This window comes from Pteropus medius, unplaced genomic scaffold, assembly GCF_902729225.1.
Source record: "Pteropus medius unplaced genomic scaffold, Ma_sr-lr_union100, whole genome shotgun sequence".
NCBI lineage: Eukaryota > Metazoa > Chordata > Mammalia > Chiroptera > Pteropodidae > Pteropus > Pteropus medius.
In genome coordinates, this window is record NW_024351730.1 from 41,844,319 (window position 1) to 41,865,440 (window position 21,122).

General features: G+C 37.0%; 1 protein-coding gene across 2 annotated transcripts; it reads left to right on the plus strand.

Annotated features, from left to right (window-relative positions):
• Positions 1–1,948: 1,948 nt before the first annotated feature.
• On the plus strand, positions 1,949–20,879 carry LOC120588343 (all-trans-retinol dehydrogenase [NAD(+)] ADH7). Of its 2 annotated transcripts, XM_039845778.1 has the most exons (10): positions 1,949–2,144; positions 4,911–4,996; positions 5,518–5,619; positions 6,497–6,635; positions 6,927–7,014; positions 7,116–7,332; positions 13,765–14,025; positions 15,465–15,600; positions 18,024–18,162; positions 20,136–20,879. In XM_039845778.1, exons 2-10 carry the CDS (start codon positions 4,952–4,954, stop codon positions 20,158–20,160), a joined length of 1,152 nt encoding a protein of 383 aa, XP_039701712.1. In that variant the 5' UTR covers positions 1,949–2,144; positions 4,911–4,951; the 3' UTR covers positions 20,161–20,879. The 2 variants fall into 2 exon arrangements, with proteins under 2 accessions (XP_039701712.1, XP_039701713.1); XM_039845779.1 differs by lacking the exon at positions 4,911–4,996.
• Positions 20,880–21,122: the final 243 nt, after the last annotated feature.

Here is a 21,122-nt window from a genome sequence, read left to right on the forward strand (position 1 = left end):
TCAATTAAATATCAAATTATATTTAATTTGTGGAGAAGTAGCAGGATAATTTGTGAGGTTGCAGCTTTGGGGTCCCAGATCTTGGGTGGGTCTGAATCTTTCATATTGATTCTTTTGGGTGATATTTCTGCTAGTTTGAAGAGTAATTACATCTTCTTACTGTTGTCTTTTTAACTTTTGGACTGATTTTATCACATGTATACAACACACACACACACACACACCTATATCCCAAGGATAAACCTTAATTCTTGGAGAAAGGGAGGACACATTAATTCTTAATTCTTAATTCTTGAGGAAAGGGAGGATACATTAATTACATCGGAATTAGCACGAGGCCACCGTCGACCTCCCCGAATCTATAGTCATTTTGTCTGGGCTGAGTGAAGTTCTCCTTTGGGCCAGCCAGAGCAGTAATAATGGAACCACTTGCCTCTTCAGTGGCAGTTCTCAAATTTCCAGAAAAGAGACTTTGATGTGCCTATGCAAGTGAGAACGCAATTAAATTTCTAGCCAAAAGACCTTTGTTCTCACAATCTCCATTAAGAAAGGGGAAGGAAAAGGCTTATTCTCATTGATCGATTAGTTTTTATTGCAGGAGTTTATTCCTGTTCTAATTCTTGTTTGCTATTTATTAAGGAAGATAAAACTGTTGTTTGGCTTTATTTAGTGGGAAGAAACTAATACACATTGGGTGCCTAGTGAATATCACAAACTGTACACTTATTAATCTAATCCTCACTGTGGTCCTGTGGAGCGGACATTATGTTTCTTATCAACAAGTAAGGAGCATAGCTACCTTGTTAGAGATCATTCAGTTGTTAGTTAAGGGAGCAAGAATTTGATTGGAAGTCTGTTTGGTCATAAAGTTCATGTTTTTCCTAGTACGGCGTCTGCTCTGGAAAATCTTAGATTGTTTAATAAAGTTTGGGCTTTGTAGCTTCCTTTCTCTTGCCATTACCTGTAAACTGAATTTTGATTTCTAGGATATTGTTCATTTTACTTTTACTGCCATTAAGGTAATGAATACTACTCTAGGTCTTAAAAAAGAGCATTTTTCATCTTTAGATGAGTGTCTGGAACATAACAATTCATAATAATGTATAATTATTTTAGCATTGGGATACCAGGAGAAAATGTAACTTTTACTTTTATTTATTTATTTATTTGACTATTTTAAATTTATTCATTTATTTTTTTCTGGTGACATTGGTTAACAAAATCCGATAAGCTTCAGCTGTACATTCTAACAGTAAGGCATATATATATATATATATATATATATATATATATATATATATATTTACATTGTGTGTTCACCTTCTATAGTTAGATTTCTTTCTGTCACCACATATCTGATCCCTTATACCCCATCTACTTCACCCCACCCTCTTCCCCTCTGGTAAACACTAGTTTATTGTCCATGACTATGAGTCTCTGTTTGTCCTGTTTGTTTGTTCCTTGTAGGTTTATATCCCACATATAAGTGATATTATGTGATTTTCGACTTTTTTTGTCTGGCTTATTTCTCTTATTTCGTTTAGCATGATTACCACGAGGTCCATCCATGTTGTCGCAAATGGCAGTATTTCATCTCTTCTTATGGTTGAGTAATATTTCATTGTATATATGTACCACAACTTCTTTAGCCAATCATCTATCGTAGGACACTTCGGTTACTTACATGTCCTGGCCACTGTGAATAGTGAACATCGGTGTGCAAATATCTTTTTGATATGGGATTTCAAGTCTTTGGGGTAAATACCCAGTAGAGGGATTGCTGGATCATATGATAGATCAATTCTTAGTTTTTTGAGGAACCTCCATATTGTTTTCCATAGTGGCTGTACCAATTTGCAGTCCTTTGTTCATGAGCAAATAACTTTTTGTTGCGTAAAGTTTGGTCTCTTTGGTTTGAAGGTTGAGACTCGTGATGCCTGTTTTGTTTATACCTGCTCAACTGTATCTGATGATACCTGCAAGACCCGTCTTGTTTCTTCAGCATTTCTTCAGCATTGCTGCGGGGACAACAAGTTTTACTTTTCTTTCTATCCCCAAACACCTAGAAACCACAGCAGTGAGAAAAAGTCTCTGTTTACTGAAACAAAAACCAAGAGAAAGATAAAATGGCCACTGCTGGAAAAGTAAGTAGACATCTCTGATTTTTTTAGAACTTTGAATATATTAAAGTAATTAAATAATTGGGGACGCTTCTTAAGGAATTAGATACCTGGGGAACAAGCATACACTGGGGAGGGTGTTTCCAAGTGCCAATAGAACGGGATAAAACAGCATATGCAATGTTTTTAGTAGGATGTTGGAGGAAAATGAAGAAATGTGGATTATACTGACATTATTAACAATTTAATTTCGAGATAACTGGGCATTTGCTCTTGGAAGCAAAATGTTTCCATAAGGAAACTTTTAACAGTCTCATTTGAATGCGTTGCCTTCATCTCTAATTCAGTAGGAGGTCAGAGTCTCATTTCCAGCTGTGGGAAAAGATTTTCTTGCTGTTAATGGGAAAGTGCTAACTCTGGAATGCAAAGCAGACGACAAAGTATCAAGGTTTTAAGATTTCTTAAGGATGTAGTTTTCATCAAAATATGTTTTAAAAATCTTCAAAAACAAGACGACATTGTAGTAAAGTACGTTTATTCCTTAGAAACAGAGTTGGCATCAACTTTAGAAATAGCTTTGGCATTTTTTTCATTTTCAAGTTGGTCAGTGCAGTTCCCCGCTTTAAATGGTACACAATTTTATAGTGTTATGCGCTTTTGTTTGTTTTTATTTAAACAGCTTTGCATTTAGCCTGCCTTAAGTTTTGGAAAAATTAAGATGACATTTGAAGTCTGAATGACATGACAATTGAGGAGGCCCTATAATGCTAGAATTAGAAATCATTGTTTCTAGAATTGAATAGAAGTAGAATGATAGCATTCTAGCTTGGTTAGGAACCCGGCAAAACTAAATTAATTGGATAATTAATTTTGCACTCTACAAGCTAGCAACTCTACCCGCAGAAGTTAATGAATCTTACGGTTGGAATGAATCTTAAATATTTATAACTTCATCAGACCAACAGATGTTTAAGTTCTAGTTATCCACCGCTATAAAGTGGATATCTAGCCACTGTTAGAACATTGCCAATGATGGAGAACTCAGTAGGCTCAAAGCAGCATTTTCCACTTATGATTAATAATACTGTGTATAATTTAAGAAATAGCATAAAAGCTACATAATTTTGATATAGCGATAGCCATGCAAAGGTATGGTTTGCAGAAGGATTATATGTACCCCAAGTTGCTCTAGTGTTTCAGGGTAGCTCATAAAAGGAGCGGCTGGCTCCCTTTACATTATGGGTTGTATTTTCCCCCTTTTTATAATAAATGTTTGTTTTCATTAACAAGGTACAAGATGATTGTTAGTGTGCTAGGGCTGTCATCACAAGTACCACAGACTGGGTGACTTAAAAACAGAAATTTATTTTCTCATAGTTCTGCAAGCTAGAAGTCTGAGATCAAGGTGTCAGTACAGTTTTTCCTTCTGAGGCCTCTCTCCTTGCAAATGACCATCTTCTTTCTGTTTTCACATGGTCTTTTCTCTGTACCTGTCTGTGTCCTAATCACCTCTGCTTATAAAGACACAAGTCATATTGGATTAAGGCCCACCCTAATGACCTCATTTTAATTAAATAACTCTTAAAAGACTATCTCAGAGACATTCTGAAGTATTGGGGGTTAGGACTTCAACATATGAATTTGAAGGGAATACAATCTAGTCCATAGCAATGATGAGCTTAGAAAATTCGAGTAATCAGAAAATATGAGGGAAAAAATTAATCACAGTCATATCCTAGACTGCTATGGATTTCGTTTTCATTCGTTCTTCCCTTCTCACTGTTTTTTCACCATATTGTATGTAGTTGTAGTCACACTATTTATTAATACTTTATTCTATTTTTCATACCTAAATCTGTTAACATGTTTTAAATGTATAATTCTTTATTTCTAGATTTACCATAATTTATTTAATCATTTCTCTATGATTATTTACATATTTATTTATACATATTGGTTATATAAGTAGTGCTGTGATGACCTCTAATCTAACATGTATTAAGATTTTTTTAAATTTAACGTTTTTAAGGTAGATTTTTACAATTAAATTATAGGATGACAGGGTCAAAATACTCTTAAGTAGGGTCCAAAGTTCCAGTTATACAAGATGAATGAGCATGGTGATGACAGTTAACAATACTGCATTGTATACTCAAAATTTGCTAAAAGGATAGATATTAAATCTACACACACGCACGCGCACACACACACACACACACACACCCCATAGTAACTATGTAGAGCTGATTAATAAGTTATTTAGCTTGATTGTAGTGATCTCTTCAAGATGAATACATATAATATCAAATTATATGCCTTAAACATGTTCAATTTTTATAAGTCAAATATATCTCAATAAAGTTGCTAAAAAAATAAAACGTGACCATATGCAAGGAAAACAATTCTTAAGTATGCTGATGTACACTGAAAATTAGTGTCCTAAGGTGTTGACATTAACGGAACACCCACTTTGACACCCCTTTGACAATACTGTGTGTTCTCGTTAAATAAAAAGTTATTGTGGACCTAAAACAGAATTATATCACGTCATTTTTTATTAATGAAACACCTTTTTATAACCAAGGAGAACAAACACTTCATGATATATTTGTTAACTTGTTGTATTTTCCTCCTTATGTCCTTTGGATGTATCTCTGAATGTGAATATGGTAACGTGGGAGGGCAGGAGTGGTAGGAGTAGACATCTACATGCTTTCCTTATAAATTTGATTAAACATTGTATGTATCAAAAAGTGTTAACTTTTGTCATTTCTGCTTTAAACATTTGAGATCCAGTGAGTTGCAAGAACTGGACTAGGTGTAAAAAAGAGATGCAAAGATGCAAAGTCCCAGACAGAGCCATCCAGCAACCCATGGTCTGCGTACTGCATGAACTTTATGGTCCCCTTCATCTCTAACCATGCTCATTTTTCTATTTCTTTCCCCACTGTTACATGATTATACAGCAATTAAATACTGGCTTGAATTCTTGCAGAAAAATCAGCAGCATTTCCTATTTTATAAATTTGACTTGTGGATAATTTATACAGATGACGATTTTGGTCATTTGAAATTGTAGTACAAGAACCTAGTTTATTGAAATATCGTGTGACCACAAGCAATAAAAGCAAAGGGCTGGAAAGGATGAACCTCAGATCCAGTCCAGCCCTGCTTCTCACACGTTATATGATTATGGATCAATCATTTGGGCTGCATTTCTCATACATCGAACATGGTGCACAGAAGATAATCTCTAGTAATTACAATTCTAGTTTTCAATGAAAATCATCGTGGGAAAATTAGAATATTTTATGAAATCTTCTTGTCCATATTTATAGTATTTTGGGAATCTGTATTCGTAATGACATAATTATGACCCATTATAACTTTCACATAGGTTATTAAATGCAAAGCAGCTGTGTTATGGGAGCAGAATAAACCTTTTTCCATCGAGGAAGTAGAAGTTGCCCCGCCAAAGGCTAAAGAAGTTCGTATTAAGGTAACAAGCCTTAGAATACATAAACCTAAAATGTTATCACACCTATATTGAGTATATCATTGCTGTGTGGTTGGATTCTTAAATAAGATATTTCACAAACTTTGTGTATTAATTTTCTTACTTGTCTTGTTTATTGTTAAGGATCTTGTCATACTAGATATGAAATTAATGACTTAATTATCCATTAAAAACAACAATATTAATTCACTCTATTAAAATTTTTTTGTTGAATTTTTATTGGCATGGCTCTGATTTTTAAAGTGCCTGGTAATCATGACTAATGACTTCTTTTAAAATCTTCTGGGAGTTGGAGAGTATTGAGATTACCTTTCAATCTCATTTGTGCCGGGAGAAATGACAACTTCTGGGAGTGTTTCTCCCCATTCCTTTGGACAGAGCCTAAAGGTTGGTTTGGACACAAAGTTGTTGAGTAGCATTGCTGCCAGTCTTTCCTTGACCCTCTCCTGTTACCTGGGCACTGTAATAACAGTAAGATTTTGCTCCTCGCTCACCTTCTTGCACGCCATTCCCTTTACCTTTCATTGAGAGAGTCCTAGGAGCGCCTAGCTGTAAAAATCTACTTTTGTGCTGGCCACATGGTAAAATCTGCATTCTGGATCCCTCATAAGAGCAACAATTTACTACGGAAAGGCACTGAGATTCAAAGTAGGGCCAGAGGCAGCAATATTGTAAATCCCTTGATGAGAGGGATCTTGCCTGATGGTTGATATTAGGCTCAGAATCTTCTATAAGTCACCACTATATTAGGCAGTCATACTGAATAAACAGCTATCTTTTTAGCAGTGAGTTAAATATCCTTCCAAGTGTAAAATGACCAGTGTGCTGTTTGGTGCAATGTTCTTGTCTTTGAACACAGATTTTGGCCACAGGAATCTGTCGCTCAGATGACCATGTGATGAAAGGAACGTTAGCATCTAAGTTTCCAGTGATTGTGGGACATGAAGCAGTTGGGGTCGTGGAGAGCATCGGAGAAGGAGTCACTACGGTGAAACCAGGTATGCGTACGTCAAGTCACAAGTTTGACATAACTTCTCAAAGGAAACAGCACAACTAGGAATTATTAGAGAGAGCCTTAACACGATTTAGGGGGATAAATGGATACAAGGAGATGGATGATACGGAGTAAAGTTTAATTTAACAGTCTCGACCTTTAGCAAGCAAACCTCATGACACATAAAATTTAGAATACTTTTCAGAAATTCTTGCATATGGCATAGGCTCAAAGCACATTTGTTTATTTCATATTTTAATGTTAATGACCAACGTCTTCTGATGTTTCCCTCTAGGTGACAAAGTCATCCCCCTCTTTGCGCCTCAGTGTAGAGAATGCAAATCTTGCCGCAATCCAGATGCAAACGTTTGCATTATGAGCGAGTAGGTTTCAGTCATTTTTACTCTAATGCCATTTACATTGTTTTTAAATCTAATGCTAAATTTTGAATTGAACTAATATGTGTGTTTGATGTATCAAATAGCTTTACGGGCCGCGGAGTACTGGCCGATGGCACTACCAGATTTACATGCAGGGGCAAAACCGTCTATCACTTTGTGAGCACCAGTACGTTTACTGAGTACACGGTGGTGGACGAATTTGCCGTTGTTAAGATTGATGATGCAGCTCCTTCAGAGAAAGTCTGTTTACTTGGATGTGCGTTTTCCACAGGATATGGGGCTGCTGTTAAAACTGGCAAGGTAAGAAGCAAGACGGGCTAGTTTTTTCCTTTTTGTTTATTTATATTTCAATTTACTTATTTATTAAATTTATTGAAGTGACATTGGTTAAAAATTACATAGGTTTCAAGTGTACAATTCTATAATACATCATCTATATATTACATTGCGTGTTCATCATCCAAAGTCAAATCTCCTTTCATCGTCATATATTTGACTCCTCATTTACCCTTTTCTACCTCCCTCCCTCACCCCTACCCTCTCGGAACCACTAAACTGTTCATGTCTGTGTATTTTTGTTTGTCGTGTTCGTTTGTTACTTTTCAGTTTTATACTTCACATATGAGTGAATAACATGGTTTTCGATTTTTCCCATCTGGCTTATTTCACTTAATATAATATTCTTGAGATCCATCTATATCGTTTCTAACGATAGTATTTCATCTTTTCTCATGGCTGAGTAATATTCCATTGTATATATGTATCACATCTTCTTTACCCAATCATCTATCCAAGGGCACCTTTCTCGTTTCTATGTCTTGGCCACTATAAATAATACTGCAATGAACATAGGAGTACATATATCTTTATGAATAAATGTTTTCAAATTTTGGGGGGTAGATACTCAGAAGCGAGATCGCTGGGTCATATGGTAATTCTATTCTTAATTTTTTTTTTGAGGACCCTTCATACTGATTGTACCAATTTACATTCCCACCGGCAGTGCATGAGGGGTCTCTTTACCCACAGCCTCTCCAACACTTGTCATTGTCCTGTTGGTAACAGTCTTTCTAACAGGCGTGAGGTGGTATCTCATTGTGGTTTTGATTTGCATTTCCCTAATAGCTAGTAAAGTTGAACATCCTTTCCTATATCTGTTGGCCATTTGTATGTTTTCTGAGAAGTATCTTTTCAGGTCCTCTGCCCATTTTTTAAAATTGAATTGTTTGGGTTTTTGTTGTTATTGTTGAGTGGTATGAGTTCTTTATATACTTTGAATATTAGCCCTTTATTGAAGATGTTGTTTGAAAATATTTTCTCCAGTTCAGTTGGTTGCCTTTTTGTTTTGTTGATAGTTTCTTTGGCTTTGCAGAACTTTTTAGTTTGATATAGTCTCATTCATTTATTTTTGCTTTTACTCCTCTTGCCTTTGAGGTCAAATTCATAAAATCTTCTCTAAAACCAAGGTCCATAAGTTTAGAACCTGTTTTCTTCTGTGCGTTTTATTGTTTCAGGTTTTTTATTCGGGTCTTTGATCCATTTTGAATTAATTTTTGTGCATGGCGACAAATAGCAGTCTAGTTTCATTATTTTTCAGGTGGCTTTTTAATTTTCTCAGCACCATTTATTGAAGAGGCTTTTATTTTTATTCATTGTATGTTTTTGGCCCCTTCCTTAAAAATGATTTGCCCATATACGTGTGGGTTTATTTCTGGGTTCTCAGTTCTGCCAATGCCATGCTGTTTTGATTACTGCCGTTTTGTAGTGTAATTTGAAGTCAAGCAGTATGATACCTCCAGGCTTGTTCTTTTTTTTCAGAATTGCTTTGGCTATTCTGGGCCTTTTATGGTTCCATACAAATCTGACAATTTTTTGTTCTATTTCTTTTTAAGAAATGGGATTGGGATTTATGGGGACGGTATAAATCTGTATATTGCTTTGGGTAATATGGTCATTTTAACTATGTTGATTTTTCCAGTTCATGAACACGGATTATGTTTCGATTTCTTTGTATCTTCTTCCATTTCTTTTAATAACGTCTTGTAGTTTTCAGTGTATAGGTCCTTCACCTCTTTTGCTAAGTTTATTTCAGAGTATTTTATTCTTCTTGTTGCAATTGCAAAAGGAATTTTTTTTTCATTTCTTTTTCTGAAAATTTATGGTTAGTGTATAGGAACACAATGGATTTTTGTACATTGATTTTGTTTTTTAATTATTTTCTTGGAACCCTAAAGATATTTTTAATTTTTGAAAACATATCTTTTAATTAGGTTTTTTGTATACAATGCCAAATCAACTGGAGGAAAAATGAAAAATTCAGATTAGAAACTTTATTTCGAAATAAGCAAAAATAAAATTTCTATATTTAATTTTGTTTCTAAATTTTAGATTCTAACCTTTAGATCTGAAATTCACCGTTTCTCTTTTACAGAATAAATGTCAACGCTGGTGTGTTAGTTTGCTAGGGCTATCATAGCAAAGTACCACAGACTGGGTGGCTTAAACAGAAATTTATTGTCTCATATTTTGGAAACTAGAAGCCCAAAATCAAAGTGCTGGCAGGACTGATTCATTTTGAGTGCTGTGAGTGCAGGATCTGTTCCAGGCAGCTCTCCTTGACTGTCTTCTCCCTGTCCCTCCACATTGTCGTCCAGCTATGCCAGTCTTAGTGTCCAAATGTCTCCTCTGTAGAAGGATATCAGTCGTACTGGATTAAGACCTGCCCTAATATCTTTGTTTTAACTTGATTACCTCCGTAAAGGCACTATCTTCAAATAAGATTACATTCCTAGGTATTCAACATATTAATTTGGAGGAGACACAATTCAACCCATAATCTAGGGTATATAATATGAAAACATTACTGATTTTTTAAGAATGATCATTTGGACTCAATTTTTGTTACACTTCAGGAGTCAAAGAAGTAAGTAGAATAACACACAATTCGTAATAGTACAGCCATTCCCACAGATGATACAAGCAATTCACATACTGTGGTACTCTCATCAACTCCAAAGTCTTTAGAAAAACTATTTATATGTTAGTTCCAAATTTATAGCTCAGAGTCTCTTCAAATTCTTTTATCCAACTTCCTTCCTGACATCTCCATTTGGATGTCTCACGGGTATTTCAAACTGAATATTTATAAAACTGAATTCTTAATTTTCTTACTCCCTGACCCTCAAACATATTTTGTCCACTCCAGTTTTCTTCATCCTTGATCTTCCCTTTCTACCATTTTATATGCAATCTGGCAGCAACTCCTGTTAACTTTATGTACAAGGTATATTTTAAATCTCTCCATTTTCTTTAATTTACTACCATCATTATATTTTGACTAGACAGATTCAGTTGCTTCTCTTCTATTTTCCTCATTACTCTTCTTGACCATCTCCAGTAATTCTCCATTTACAAGCCAGAGTAATTTTATACAACGTAAATTGGACCACATTACTTTTTTGCTCCAAAATTCTTTGGTAGTTTAACACTTGGAACAACTATGTCTCACCTACTATAATCCAACCACACTTGCCTCATTTAGGATTCTTAAGCCTGCTGTGCTATTCCTGCAGGAAGGCCTTTACCCATGCTATTCTGATGGTCTGGAACACTCAATCCTGAGCCCTCATGTGGTTGGTTTAAAAATCACCTTCTTGCTTTAAAAATCACCTTCTTGCTCAGAGAAGTTCTTGTGTTTCTTTCTACTCTATCTAAGCAGAAACTTCTTCCCATTATTCGAGGGAACATAATTGCTTCATGAATAGTGTGCATCCCAAATCTCAAACTCTCATTATATCTTTGGCGTTCCTCATTAGACTATAAGCTCCAGAGAAGTAGATTTATCTCAGATATATGTTCAAGACAGATCTGAGATTTATGAATGTATAACATTAGCATGCATGCACATATCAGTGACATATTTGAGTTCCATTTGCTTCTAGATTTCTTTGGAAAATCTAGGAGATGGAATAGTGCTTCCCCAAGGGTCTCTTTGGTTTTGTTTTGTTTTGTTTTGTTTTTTTAAGGTAGAGGGGAAAGAAAAGACATTGGACATAGTTTTACGTTAATATTTGTAACTTTTTAAATTCTGTTTGATATATTAGCCCCATATTAGTACTTGGTTGATAGACTATTAAGCATGACATTCTCCACTTTAGCTATAATTTTTTCCTGGAAGCTCATTTAGGGTAAATCACTTGAGAAAACATACATTCTTTCCTTTGCCTATTTGAAAATAGGTCAAACATAATATGAGGGTGTGTTGGGAGTCTCTAAAACCCCTTTTTGTTTCGATGATCACTAGAAGGATTTATAAAAGTCAGAAAAGTTATACTTATGGTTACAGATTACTATAGCAAAAGGATACTATTAAAACTAGCCCCACCAAAAATGGGATGGCGTCCAGGAAAGATCAGGTACAAACTTACAGTTGTCCTCTCCCAGTGCTGTCCCATGGACAGAGCTTAATTCTCCCAGCAACAATGCGTGACAACATATGAAAAGCAACAATGTGTGTCAACTAGGGATGTTCACTCAAATCTTGGTGTTCAGGGTTTCTACTGGGGAGCATGCAGCACCCACATGACTGATCTCAGCTACTCAGACCCCAGCACCACCTGAGGTCAAGCTAATGACTCAAAGCCTCAGTCATTCGCCATAAACCACATTGTTAGTATAACTATCTGGCATAGAACAAGGTCTCAGGTACATAAAGACACTTATATCAGGCAGGAAATTCCAAAGACTCAAAAGTTATATTCCAAGAACCCATCAAAGGCAGGTCCTGAAGATCTTTGGAATGTTGAAACACAGATTTTCATTAAAGAACACTAAGGAGATCCGAACAGTGAAGAAAACCAGTAGTGAGAAGTGGAACCTTACTACATTTTAAATTCATAAAGTTTTTTTAAAGAACTTATATTTGATACTTTTATTTTAGACTCTGGCTTCCTTCCACAATAATAATATGGATAATTTCCTATAGATGTTAATCTCCAGTTCCCATTACTTAGAATAGGAGGTTGAGAAAAGGAGAGAAGTTGTTGGTTTGCTGTTGTTGTTATTAATGATTCTTGTTTGTTTGTTTCTTTGTTTATATTTTGGGGTAGAGGGAACATCTGAAGTTAGCGGATACTGGGGCCATGATCCACTTAAAGATTCAGATGCAGGATGACAAGAAGGTCAAGAAACTATCCCTCTACGGATGGGTGACTTAGACCTAGGGAGAAGTGTTTTGTAGTACAGTTTCTTGGTGGTTAGAAAAACCACACTTCAGGGATACCAGAGTTTAAGGTTTACTAGAGATTAAATGAGAAAGGCTAACTGAGATCTCAGAAGACAGAGCTAGAACCATAGCTTTTGTATCTAAATCTAGAACCTGAAATTCAGCCATTAACAAAAAATTTCATCTCGAATCTAGACAATTAAGCTAGCAGATAAACTGGGAGATACAGCATAGAATGCCCAATTTAATTTCTGTTGTAAAATTGTAAAATGTCGACCATCAAGGAATCAATTAGTAAAGTTTGCTGAGTGGATAAATGAATGACTGAATGATATTTAAAAGAATGACTGCACTGAATGCAAAGCTCCAAATTCCGGAACGGAACTGAGAGATTAGGAAGCCATAACTGAAATTAAAACTCATGGAGAGTGGGTGCAATACCACTTCAGTTCTCTTTAAGTCTTTGTTTACAAGACTTAAAGAAATGTGAACATTTCAAATGTGGACATTTCAAAACACATGCATACATATACAGCCACAAGCTATTTCTTCAGGTAATTCCTGCAAGGGAGGACAAAGCCAGGGAATGAGGAGGTCTGAAAAAACAGAGAAGAGAGAGAAAAAAGAGGGTGCAAGAGAGAAAGAAGGAAGGAAGGAAGGAAGGAAGGAAGGAAGGAAGGAAGGAAGGAAGGAAGGAAGAAGAAGGAAGGAAGGAAGGAAGGAAGGAAGGAAGGAAGGAAGGAAGGAAGGAAGGAGGAAGGAAGGAAGGAGGAAGAAAGGAAGAGGAAGAAGAGATGATCACAATGAGTGCCATACCCATTCTGTGTGTCTCCCTGAGTTCAAGTGTCGCTGTTACCTGATGTGAAACATGATTAGGGCTCTTCCAACAGGAAAATCACTTTTGGATAGAACCTCCTTTAATATAGCGTAGCACAGGGTAAAAATCCCAAAAATGATTTAACTACATTTCCTTCCTGGAACTATACATGGATCATCTAATTGAAATATGGAAGTTGACTTTCATAAAAAACAAAAAACAAAAAACAATTAATTTACAACTGACTGAGAGTTATGGTTATTAAGAAAATTCTAGTCAGGCCAAACCTAAAACAGATTTAGCATAGCTTTGTAGAGAAGAGATAATAGAGAGCTTAGTGTTTATTTAATCTTGCTATGAGGTTCGATGAGGTTATGGATGGGAACTGAAAGTCTGCAAAAACTGCCACAACAAAGGCCTGAATGATGTAAACTTTTATAAAGTGTTTTCACTTACTTGGCAAATACTGGGGTTTGTTTGCTTGTTGGTTTGTTTGTTGGTTTGTTTATTTTTCCATTCTCAGAACTTCTGCTATTTTCAGACCTCTTCATGGCATCATCGTCAGAACAAGTGATCCAATGCTGACATCATAGTGGTCCTCTAAATTTTGTGTTTCTAATACTGGAGATACTTTTCAGGTTTAATTTTTTTATCCTACCTCTAGAATTTGCAGAAAATTTTCTCTCCACAGGTCACCCCCGGTTCCACTTGTGCTGTCTTTGGCCTAGGAGGAGTTGGCCTTTCAGTCATCATGGGTTGTAAGTTGGCTGGTGCATCCAGGATCATTGGAATTGACCTCAACAAAGACAAATTTGAGAAAGCTATGGCCGTCGGAGCCACTGAGTGCATCAGCCCCAAGGATTTTACCAAGCCCATCAGTGAGGTGCTGTCAGAAATGACAGAAGACACTGTGGGCTATAGTTTTGAAGCTATTGGGCATCTCGAAACGATGGTAAGAGCCAAGTTTAGGGGAGCTACACAATACCCAGGCTATTTGATCGTGCAAGGTAAAACTCATTTTGTATAGCTTTATTAACAACCAACTATGGAAATACATGTTAGGCAAAAACTGGTAACCATGAAGCAATTTTGCCTAAAAAGTCAAAAGCTTATGAGCAGGTCTGCATGACCAAGTTTATCACGTCGCACCACTCTCACTTGACCAGAGTGCAAGGCAGCCAACCTCTAGACAAATTTTTGTGTTCTCTTCCTTGTATCTGTGGATTTCTTGGCAAAGGTGAATCCATCTCTTATACGTTAGCAAGCTAAACAGCACAAAGCAACTCCCTGAGGAGAGATAAGGAAGAGACCTAGGTGGAAAAGGGACCATTCCAAATTTGGCATCTCTTCCCCCAAACCCATGATGTATCCAACGTCTTACTCTTTAAACCTTAGCTGAGTTTTTCCTTATGTGAATTCCCTTAGAATAGGAACCTTCGACTTTCTCAAACATGCCTGCACTGTGGCAGCCATGTAGGTCTGAGAAATAGGTCCAGACCCTGGGTAAGAAAGCCCCAGCCTGGGCTACGGTAAGGAACCTTGGAAATATGGGACAAAGTCTGTCTTGCTCATGGTCAAGTAGCAGATTCAATTCACTCCAATACTTTTGATAATTTATCAATAATTTGTCGTTAATTTACCACTGTAATTTTTTTCTAGTGCCACTTAGAATTATTCCATACCAAAAAATAGTATTCTAGGTTGTATGTTTACAGAACCAATCTGCAATATTGGATATATTGTTAGGGCCTGTGGATTTACAGGTGATATACTGATGAACATTGATCTCTGAAAAATTCCAACATCCATTGCTGCAATCTAGCAACTGTTCAAAACTTTTAATGAAAAAAATGGAAGGGTGAATGACCAGAAAATCTGGGGTTAGTTTTGGAGATGCCATGGGGGGAAAAAAAGAGACTCCTTTATCTTATATTTTAGTATTTTATTTAATTTTCAGACTAACAACAACAACAACAACAACAACAACAACAACAACAACAACAATCTAGCTTAATTGATTTAGTGTAGTTAATTCAATTTAGTTTAGTTCAAATGACTTTCCAAGGCTTATCTGAGATGGTGATATTGGTCTAAAAATATCACGGGAATTTTCCCTGGATTTTGATCCATGGCACCCTGAAAATGCCATGAACATTGACGACGATAATTTCTGCTTTTTGACCTAAGGGCAAATGTATGAGTTAAATTAAGACTAGAGTTGTGTTGAGAATTTTTAAATGCAACCAGAAAATTAAAAGGATGCGGACCTAATTTAGTGGCATGACTTGGAAACTTGAAATAACTACTGGAACTCTGATAGTATGTAGGGTATTTATGAGCCCATGAAATATTATAAGATGTAAGAAACAGTCTCCTTTATTTTAAACTCAGATTGATGCCCTTAAATCCTGCCAAAAAAACTACGGGACCTGCGTGCTGGTAGGTATTCCTCCACCAGCCAAGATGCTCGCCTATGACCCTATGCTGCTCTTCATGGGACGAACATGGAAAGGATGCATTTTTGGAGGTAGGGAAGGCAGAGCCTCTGGTCCAGGAGTGGTGACTTTAACTCTGTTGCTTTGACAGGTGAGAGAAGTCAATTGTCTCATCATATCTCCGTTAAAGGTCTTTCTTCCAAGGATAAATATGAAGTGATCTAACATGGGACTGTGACCACAATGATACAAAAGAAGATTGCCCGCCCATTAGCTTGATTTAGAGCTAATATTGGCGGGAACATTTTTAATATTAATATTTGCAACTCAAGTTCTTCAAAGGCCTGAATGTGAGATACCAGCAATGTCTCTATGGGGATGATTTTATGGGACAGGAAGTGCTGATTTAATCCATTATTTTCAATATACACGAGAACATGTATGAAAATAGAATTTATTCAATTCACAATAGCAACAGCAAAAAACACCTCTGGACCCAAAGCCAAAATAAACAAACAAAAAGGGATTGTTGCATTTAAAGAAACAATTGAGCTTCGCACCAGAATGATTGACACAGACAGTATGGTCAATTCTCAGTCCTGGTCTTATATGAAAAATTGGCAGGATTTGATACAGCTGGTGGCTTCCTTTTTCTCAAACACTCTCTTCACTTAGCTTCTAAACATTACTTTGATGTTTGTTGTTCTTGTTCTTTTTCTTCCACCTACTTCAATGATCATTCCTTCCAAGAATCTCTGCTGGATCCTCCACATCCTCAGATCTTCAATTTTGGTGTGTCCTAGTGCTCGGTCCTCAGACTTCCTCTTCTTCATTTACATGTACTTCCGAGGTACTCTCCTCTGATCTCATGGCTTTAGATACACTCTATTTATAACTTTTAAGTATATATCTTCAGCCTACACCTCCACCAGAGTTACAGATTCATATATCCGATTGTTTACCTGACATCTCCACTTGAATATTTGATAGACAAACAAACTTAACCTGCCCCAAACCACTCCTGATTCTACCATCTCCACCCTAGCACTCAACCTATTCCTCCCACCATCTTCTCATCTCAATAATGATGACTCCATCATTGATCAGGCCCCACGCCTTGGCTTACATTCGTTCTCTTATACAATGAATATTTCAGCAAATCCAATTGGTTTTATCTTTAAATAATACCCAGGATCTGACTATTTCTCAGTAGCACCATCACTTGTCCAAGCCACCATCACCTCCTTCCTGCAGTATAGTAACTTTTTAAATGGTCTCCCTGCTCTTGGCCTTTGCCCCATATGGAAAATTTCCCACTGAACAGCCAGAGTGCAACTGTTAAAATGAAGTCGGATCAGGTCATGCCTCTCTCGAAACCCTCTAATGGCTTCCTTTCTCACTCAGAATAAAATCGTAAAACCGACAATGGCCAGAAGGTCTCAGATGATCTGGCCCACTGCCCCCAGCTGCTGCCGTTCCTCTGTGCTCGCTGTGCTCCAGCCACACTGGCCTCCTCGCTATTCTCACTTGTCAGCACTCCACCTCAACACCTTTGCATATCCTTTCCCAATATTCCTGCCTAGATCATTTCCCTTATCTTTTTGCCAAAATGTCACCTTATCAGGTAGGCTTTCCCCGAGCTTTATAAAATAGCATTCATTCCCTGGCCCCTTTCCCACCCCGTCCTCCAACGCTGCCTATTACCCCTGCTCGACTTTATTTTTCTCCCTTGTGCTGTCACTGCATGATGAGCTCTGCATTTGCTTTTTCATTTTCAGTCTCTCTGCATGAAAACAAGAGGATAATCATGCTTCCTGAGAGTAGGGACTTTGTATGCTTTGCCTCTGCTGTATTTCCAGCCCCTGACATAGTGTCTGGTAGTAGCGCATACCCAAAAGTATTTACTGAAGAACTGAATTTACTTCTAATGTTCCTGAATAACCCATAATCTCCCCACATCACACAAATAGTTGAAGTGAGGAGGCTCAACTTATAGCTCTTATTGTTGCTCTTCAGTTCAAGTCTTATTTCCTCCAAGGAGCCTGCTCTAAAGAATTGCATTTGGACCCAACCAGTCTCTTGTTTTCGTACCCCAGATAATGTTGTGGAAAGAGAACAAGCTTTGGCCTTGCATTGAACATTGTCTGAGTTATGGGTGACCTTGACAAGAGCTGTAACAGCAGTGTGTTGGGTGGGCTCAGACTAGAATGGCAGGAAAAGAAGCGGAACTGGAAACAGTGAATTAGAGATGGTTTTTTTTCCCCTGTAAAGAAATTTTTCTATAAAAAGAACAAAGATATTGGGCAGCTAGAAAGAGATGGAGTCAAGAAGGTTTTTCTGAAGAGGAAGTTTGCCTTTGTTTCTTAAAGTGGGAGAAATATAGCTCATATGTGTGCTATTGAGAATAGTCCAACATGGGGAAAAGGTTAAAATGTAGGAGAGTGAAGAAAAAGTTATAATAAAATATAAAGATTGTTTAGTAAATTCCAAAGAGAAAATCTGTGTTTCTTTACAGGTTGGAAAAGCAGAGATCATGTTCCAAAACTGGTGACTGATTTCATGGCAAAGAAATTTGACCTGGACCAGTTAATAACCCATGTTTTACCTTTTAAATCTATCCAGGAAGGATTTGAACTGCTCAATTCAGGGAAAAGGTGCCTGGTTTTATTTTGTTGTTGTTGTTGTTGTTGTTGTTGTTGTTGTTGTTGTTGTTTTTCTGGTGAGTTTAGCTCTTCTCCGCAAGTTACTTTTGAAATTCAATATTTATAAATATACCTACTTCTTTCCCTTTTATTTCTGATTCCTTAAGCTAACAAGATAGACTTAGTATATCATTGTCTTATATTAACCAATTGTTAAAAATCTTTTGGACTTTGGTTTTCTACACTGGATTGATTTCATTTTGGCTATTTTTATTTCATCGTAAAGATGCAAGCTTTCTCAAATAATGCTACAAATTTTCTTCATAGTTTTTGAAATGCTTTTTCAAATATGCTTTCTCTGATCCATGCAGGTCAGGTATTATGATCTTCACCATTTTCAATTGAACAAGCTAAGGTTGTGAGAGACAAATAAATAACTTGCCAGACCTTGTTGGGGTAGCACCAAGATGCAAACTCAATGCAAAGCTTAAGCTCTTTTACCGTGCCCTGGACTCCTTTGATGGAGCTGACAGGCTCCGAGCAAATATGGGTGCTCTTCTCACTGTTCTTGCTGTTTCTGAGGGTTGGGCGAGGGTAGAGGTAGAATACAAAAAATGCCCACAAACATTAACTACAAACGTCTGCTCATGGATGTCTAGAACAGCAATCAGAGAGCCTGTCTACAAGAAGAAATAGGATTTCACTCACTGGGTCCATAAACGTTCATTGAACATCCACTACGTGCCAAGGATTTGAGTTCCATTAGCAAAGGGACCTACCTGGACATTAACCTGAGATCCAAGTTTTCACTCAGTTTTCCCTTGAGTGCTTTTTCAGTGTTGTCTCTTGTCTCTACCACGGTTGTGGACTACCAGGCCATTGTATTATGAACATACATTCAACTCTTTTTAAGCAAGAAAACAATGGGTTAAACTGTCCGAACAACCTTTACTCAGTTAAGCAAAAGAAATGGCTTAATATGACCAGTTTGAAAAACAGTTACTAACTGTTGTCCAAAGAAACATAAATTCGCTCTCAGGAACTTTGCGTCAAATGTCACCTTAATGCGGTGACTTCCAAACTGACCTTTAGAAACCGAAGCTCTTCAACGTCCATCTACTTCCCGCATTGTTCCACTCGAATGTCTCACTTGCATCAATTTCACCCCAAATAATTCTTCTACCAGAACATCTGATCTCAGCAAATAATGCCATATACTTTGCTTTTACAAACTAGGAGCCAGAGCATCACATGTGACCTCTTTTTCACTCTCGTCCACTACATGCAAACTGATGCTGAGCCCGGACAATGTAATCTCCAGTGTCTCCTCCAGCTTGCCTCCCCCTCACTGCCCATGAGCATTACCTAGTTCAGTCCAATCATCTCTCAGCTGGACATGTTAACACAGTCGTGTGGGAGCAGGTCTCTCGTCTTCTGCATTTTACCATAGTAGTCAGGCCTTCACTAAGCTGCTGAAACTCAAGTTGCCCAAACTGTCAATGCCTTAGCATGGTTTTGGAAGCTCTTACTATACATTTATTAATCCATCCAGTTATTCAACAGCTAAAAACTTAGCACACCCTCTACTGCAGCCTCAGTGCCAGGCCCTGGGGATAGAGTGAGGGAGTAGGTCTCATGTCCTCCTATGACTTCCTAGGCAACCGGAAGTCTAACACCAGGGAATAGCCTTCCTGTACACACCTTCCTAGCCTTAGTCATGCTTTCTCTTCAGCCAGAAAATTCCCTTTCCCTTGTCAGCCTGTGCTTGTCGCAATTGTGCTGAGGCTTCAAGAATCAGCTCGGAAACCCTTTTCAGCGACCCACGAGAAAGAAAATTAATCGGCGAGGACCACAGCTTGGAAGGCTTTCCAACAGCAGCATTTACCTGAGGTTTCCTATACTGGATAGGAAGGATAATTGCTTAAACTGTTCTTGTTTGGAAGATATGGACACAAGTCACTAAAATGATCATTTTTACATTTCAGCATCCGAACAGTCCTGACGTTTTAAGATTCGAAGTGGCAGGAGGACTGTGTTGTGTAATGGCGACGTGGAGCTTCCCTTTTCACACGCACCTCCACTAGATCCTGGATCTGTTTCATAAATACCAGCAGAAGTAGAAGATTTAGTGAAGAAATGCATTCTTTATGAAATAAATATTTAGTTTTAGGCAAACACAGAAATTAGCCGGGGGCTTGGATCAACAATATTATAATTTTAAACATACATTTTCTGAGGTCGTGATGATATATTTTGAAAAGATACATATATATGGAGATTTTTTACAAAGAGTTTTACCCAACTGACACCAATTAGAGAAGATTTAACATGTAAAGATATGATACACGTATTTCCTAAAATTATATTTACTTTACTGAATATTATAAGTTCAGAAAAATGAATTGAGGATGGACTTTAACACTTTGTAAGCATTCTTATTTGGATTCGATTGTAAATATTTTTTAAGCACATGTTATAAATTGCATTTTGTTTTGAAATCAGTTCATTGCATGCTACAGATTGATTAGATTAGGAAAGAAAGAAAAATTCTAGGAAAAATCTAATGATTAACTTTAAGGATCATCCTTATATAACTGACGCCTTGGATTTAAGCCACATTTCATTGGGACATACATACTGTGCTAAAGTGGCTTGTAATTACCTGGACATTTCAGTGGTATTTTCTGAAATATTAATATAGGCTGGCAATAGACTCTTGCACCCTGATACTATGCTTTTAGTATGCTTTTAGTACAGTATCAGGGTGCAAGAGTCTAATGCCAGCCTATATTAATAATACTATGCTTTTAGTGTAGCATCAGGGTGCAAGAGTCTATTGCCAGCCTATATTAATATTTCAGAAAATCTGCCTTTTAATAATATTATTTAAATATAGAATTACAGCTAGAATCACATTGCAATATACATCCTAATGTTCACTTCAATAAAGTAGAATTCTAAGTCCCCGGGTC

What these genes read in the sequence shown, in the direction of transcription:
- LOC120588343 (XM_039845778.1), top strand. Translation starts at nt 4,952, where the DNA reads ATGCAAAGATGCAAAGTCCCAGACAGAGCCATCCAGCAACCCATG. An exon ending in CTAAAGAAGTTCGTATTAAG is followed by an intron (nt 5,620 to 6,496) that starts GTAACAAGCCTT and finishes CTTTGAACACAG; the next exon opens with ATTTTGGCCACAGGAATCTG. An exon ending in TTGGGCATCTCGAAACGATG is followed by an intron (nt 14,026 to 15,464) that starts GTAAGAGCCAAG and finishes TTTTAAACTCAG; the next exon opens with ATTGATGCCCTTAAATCCTG.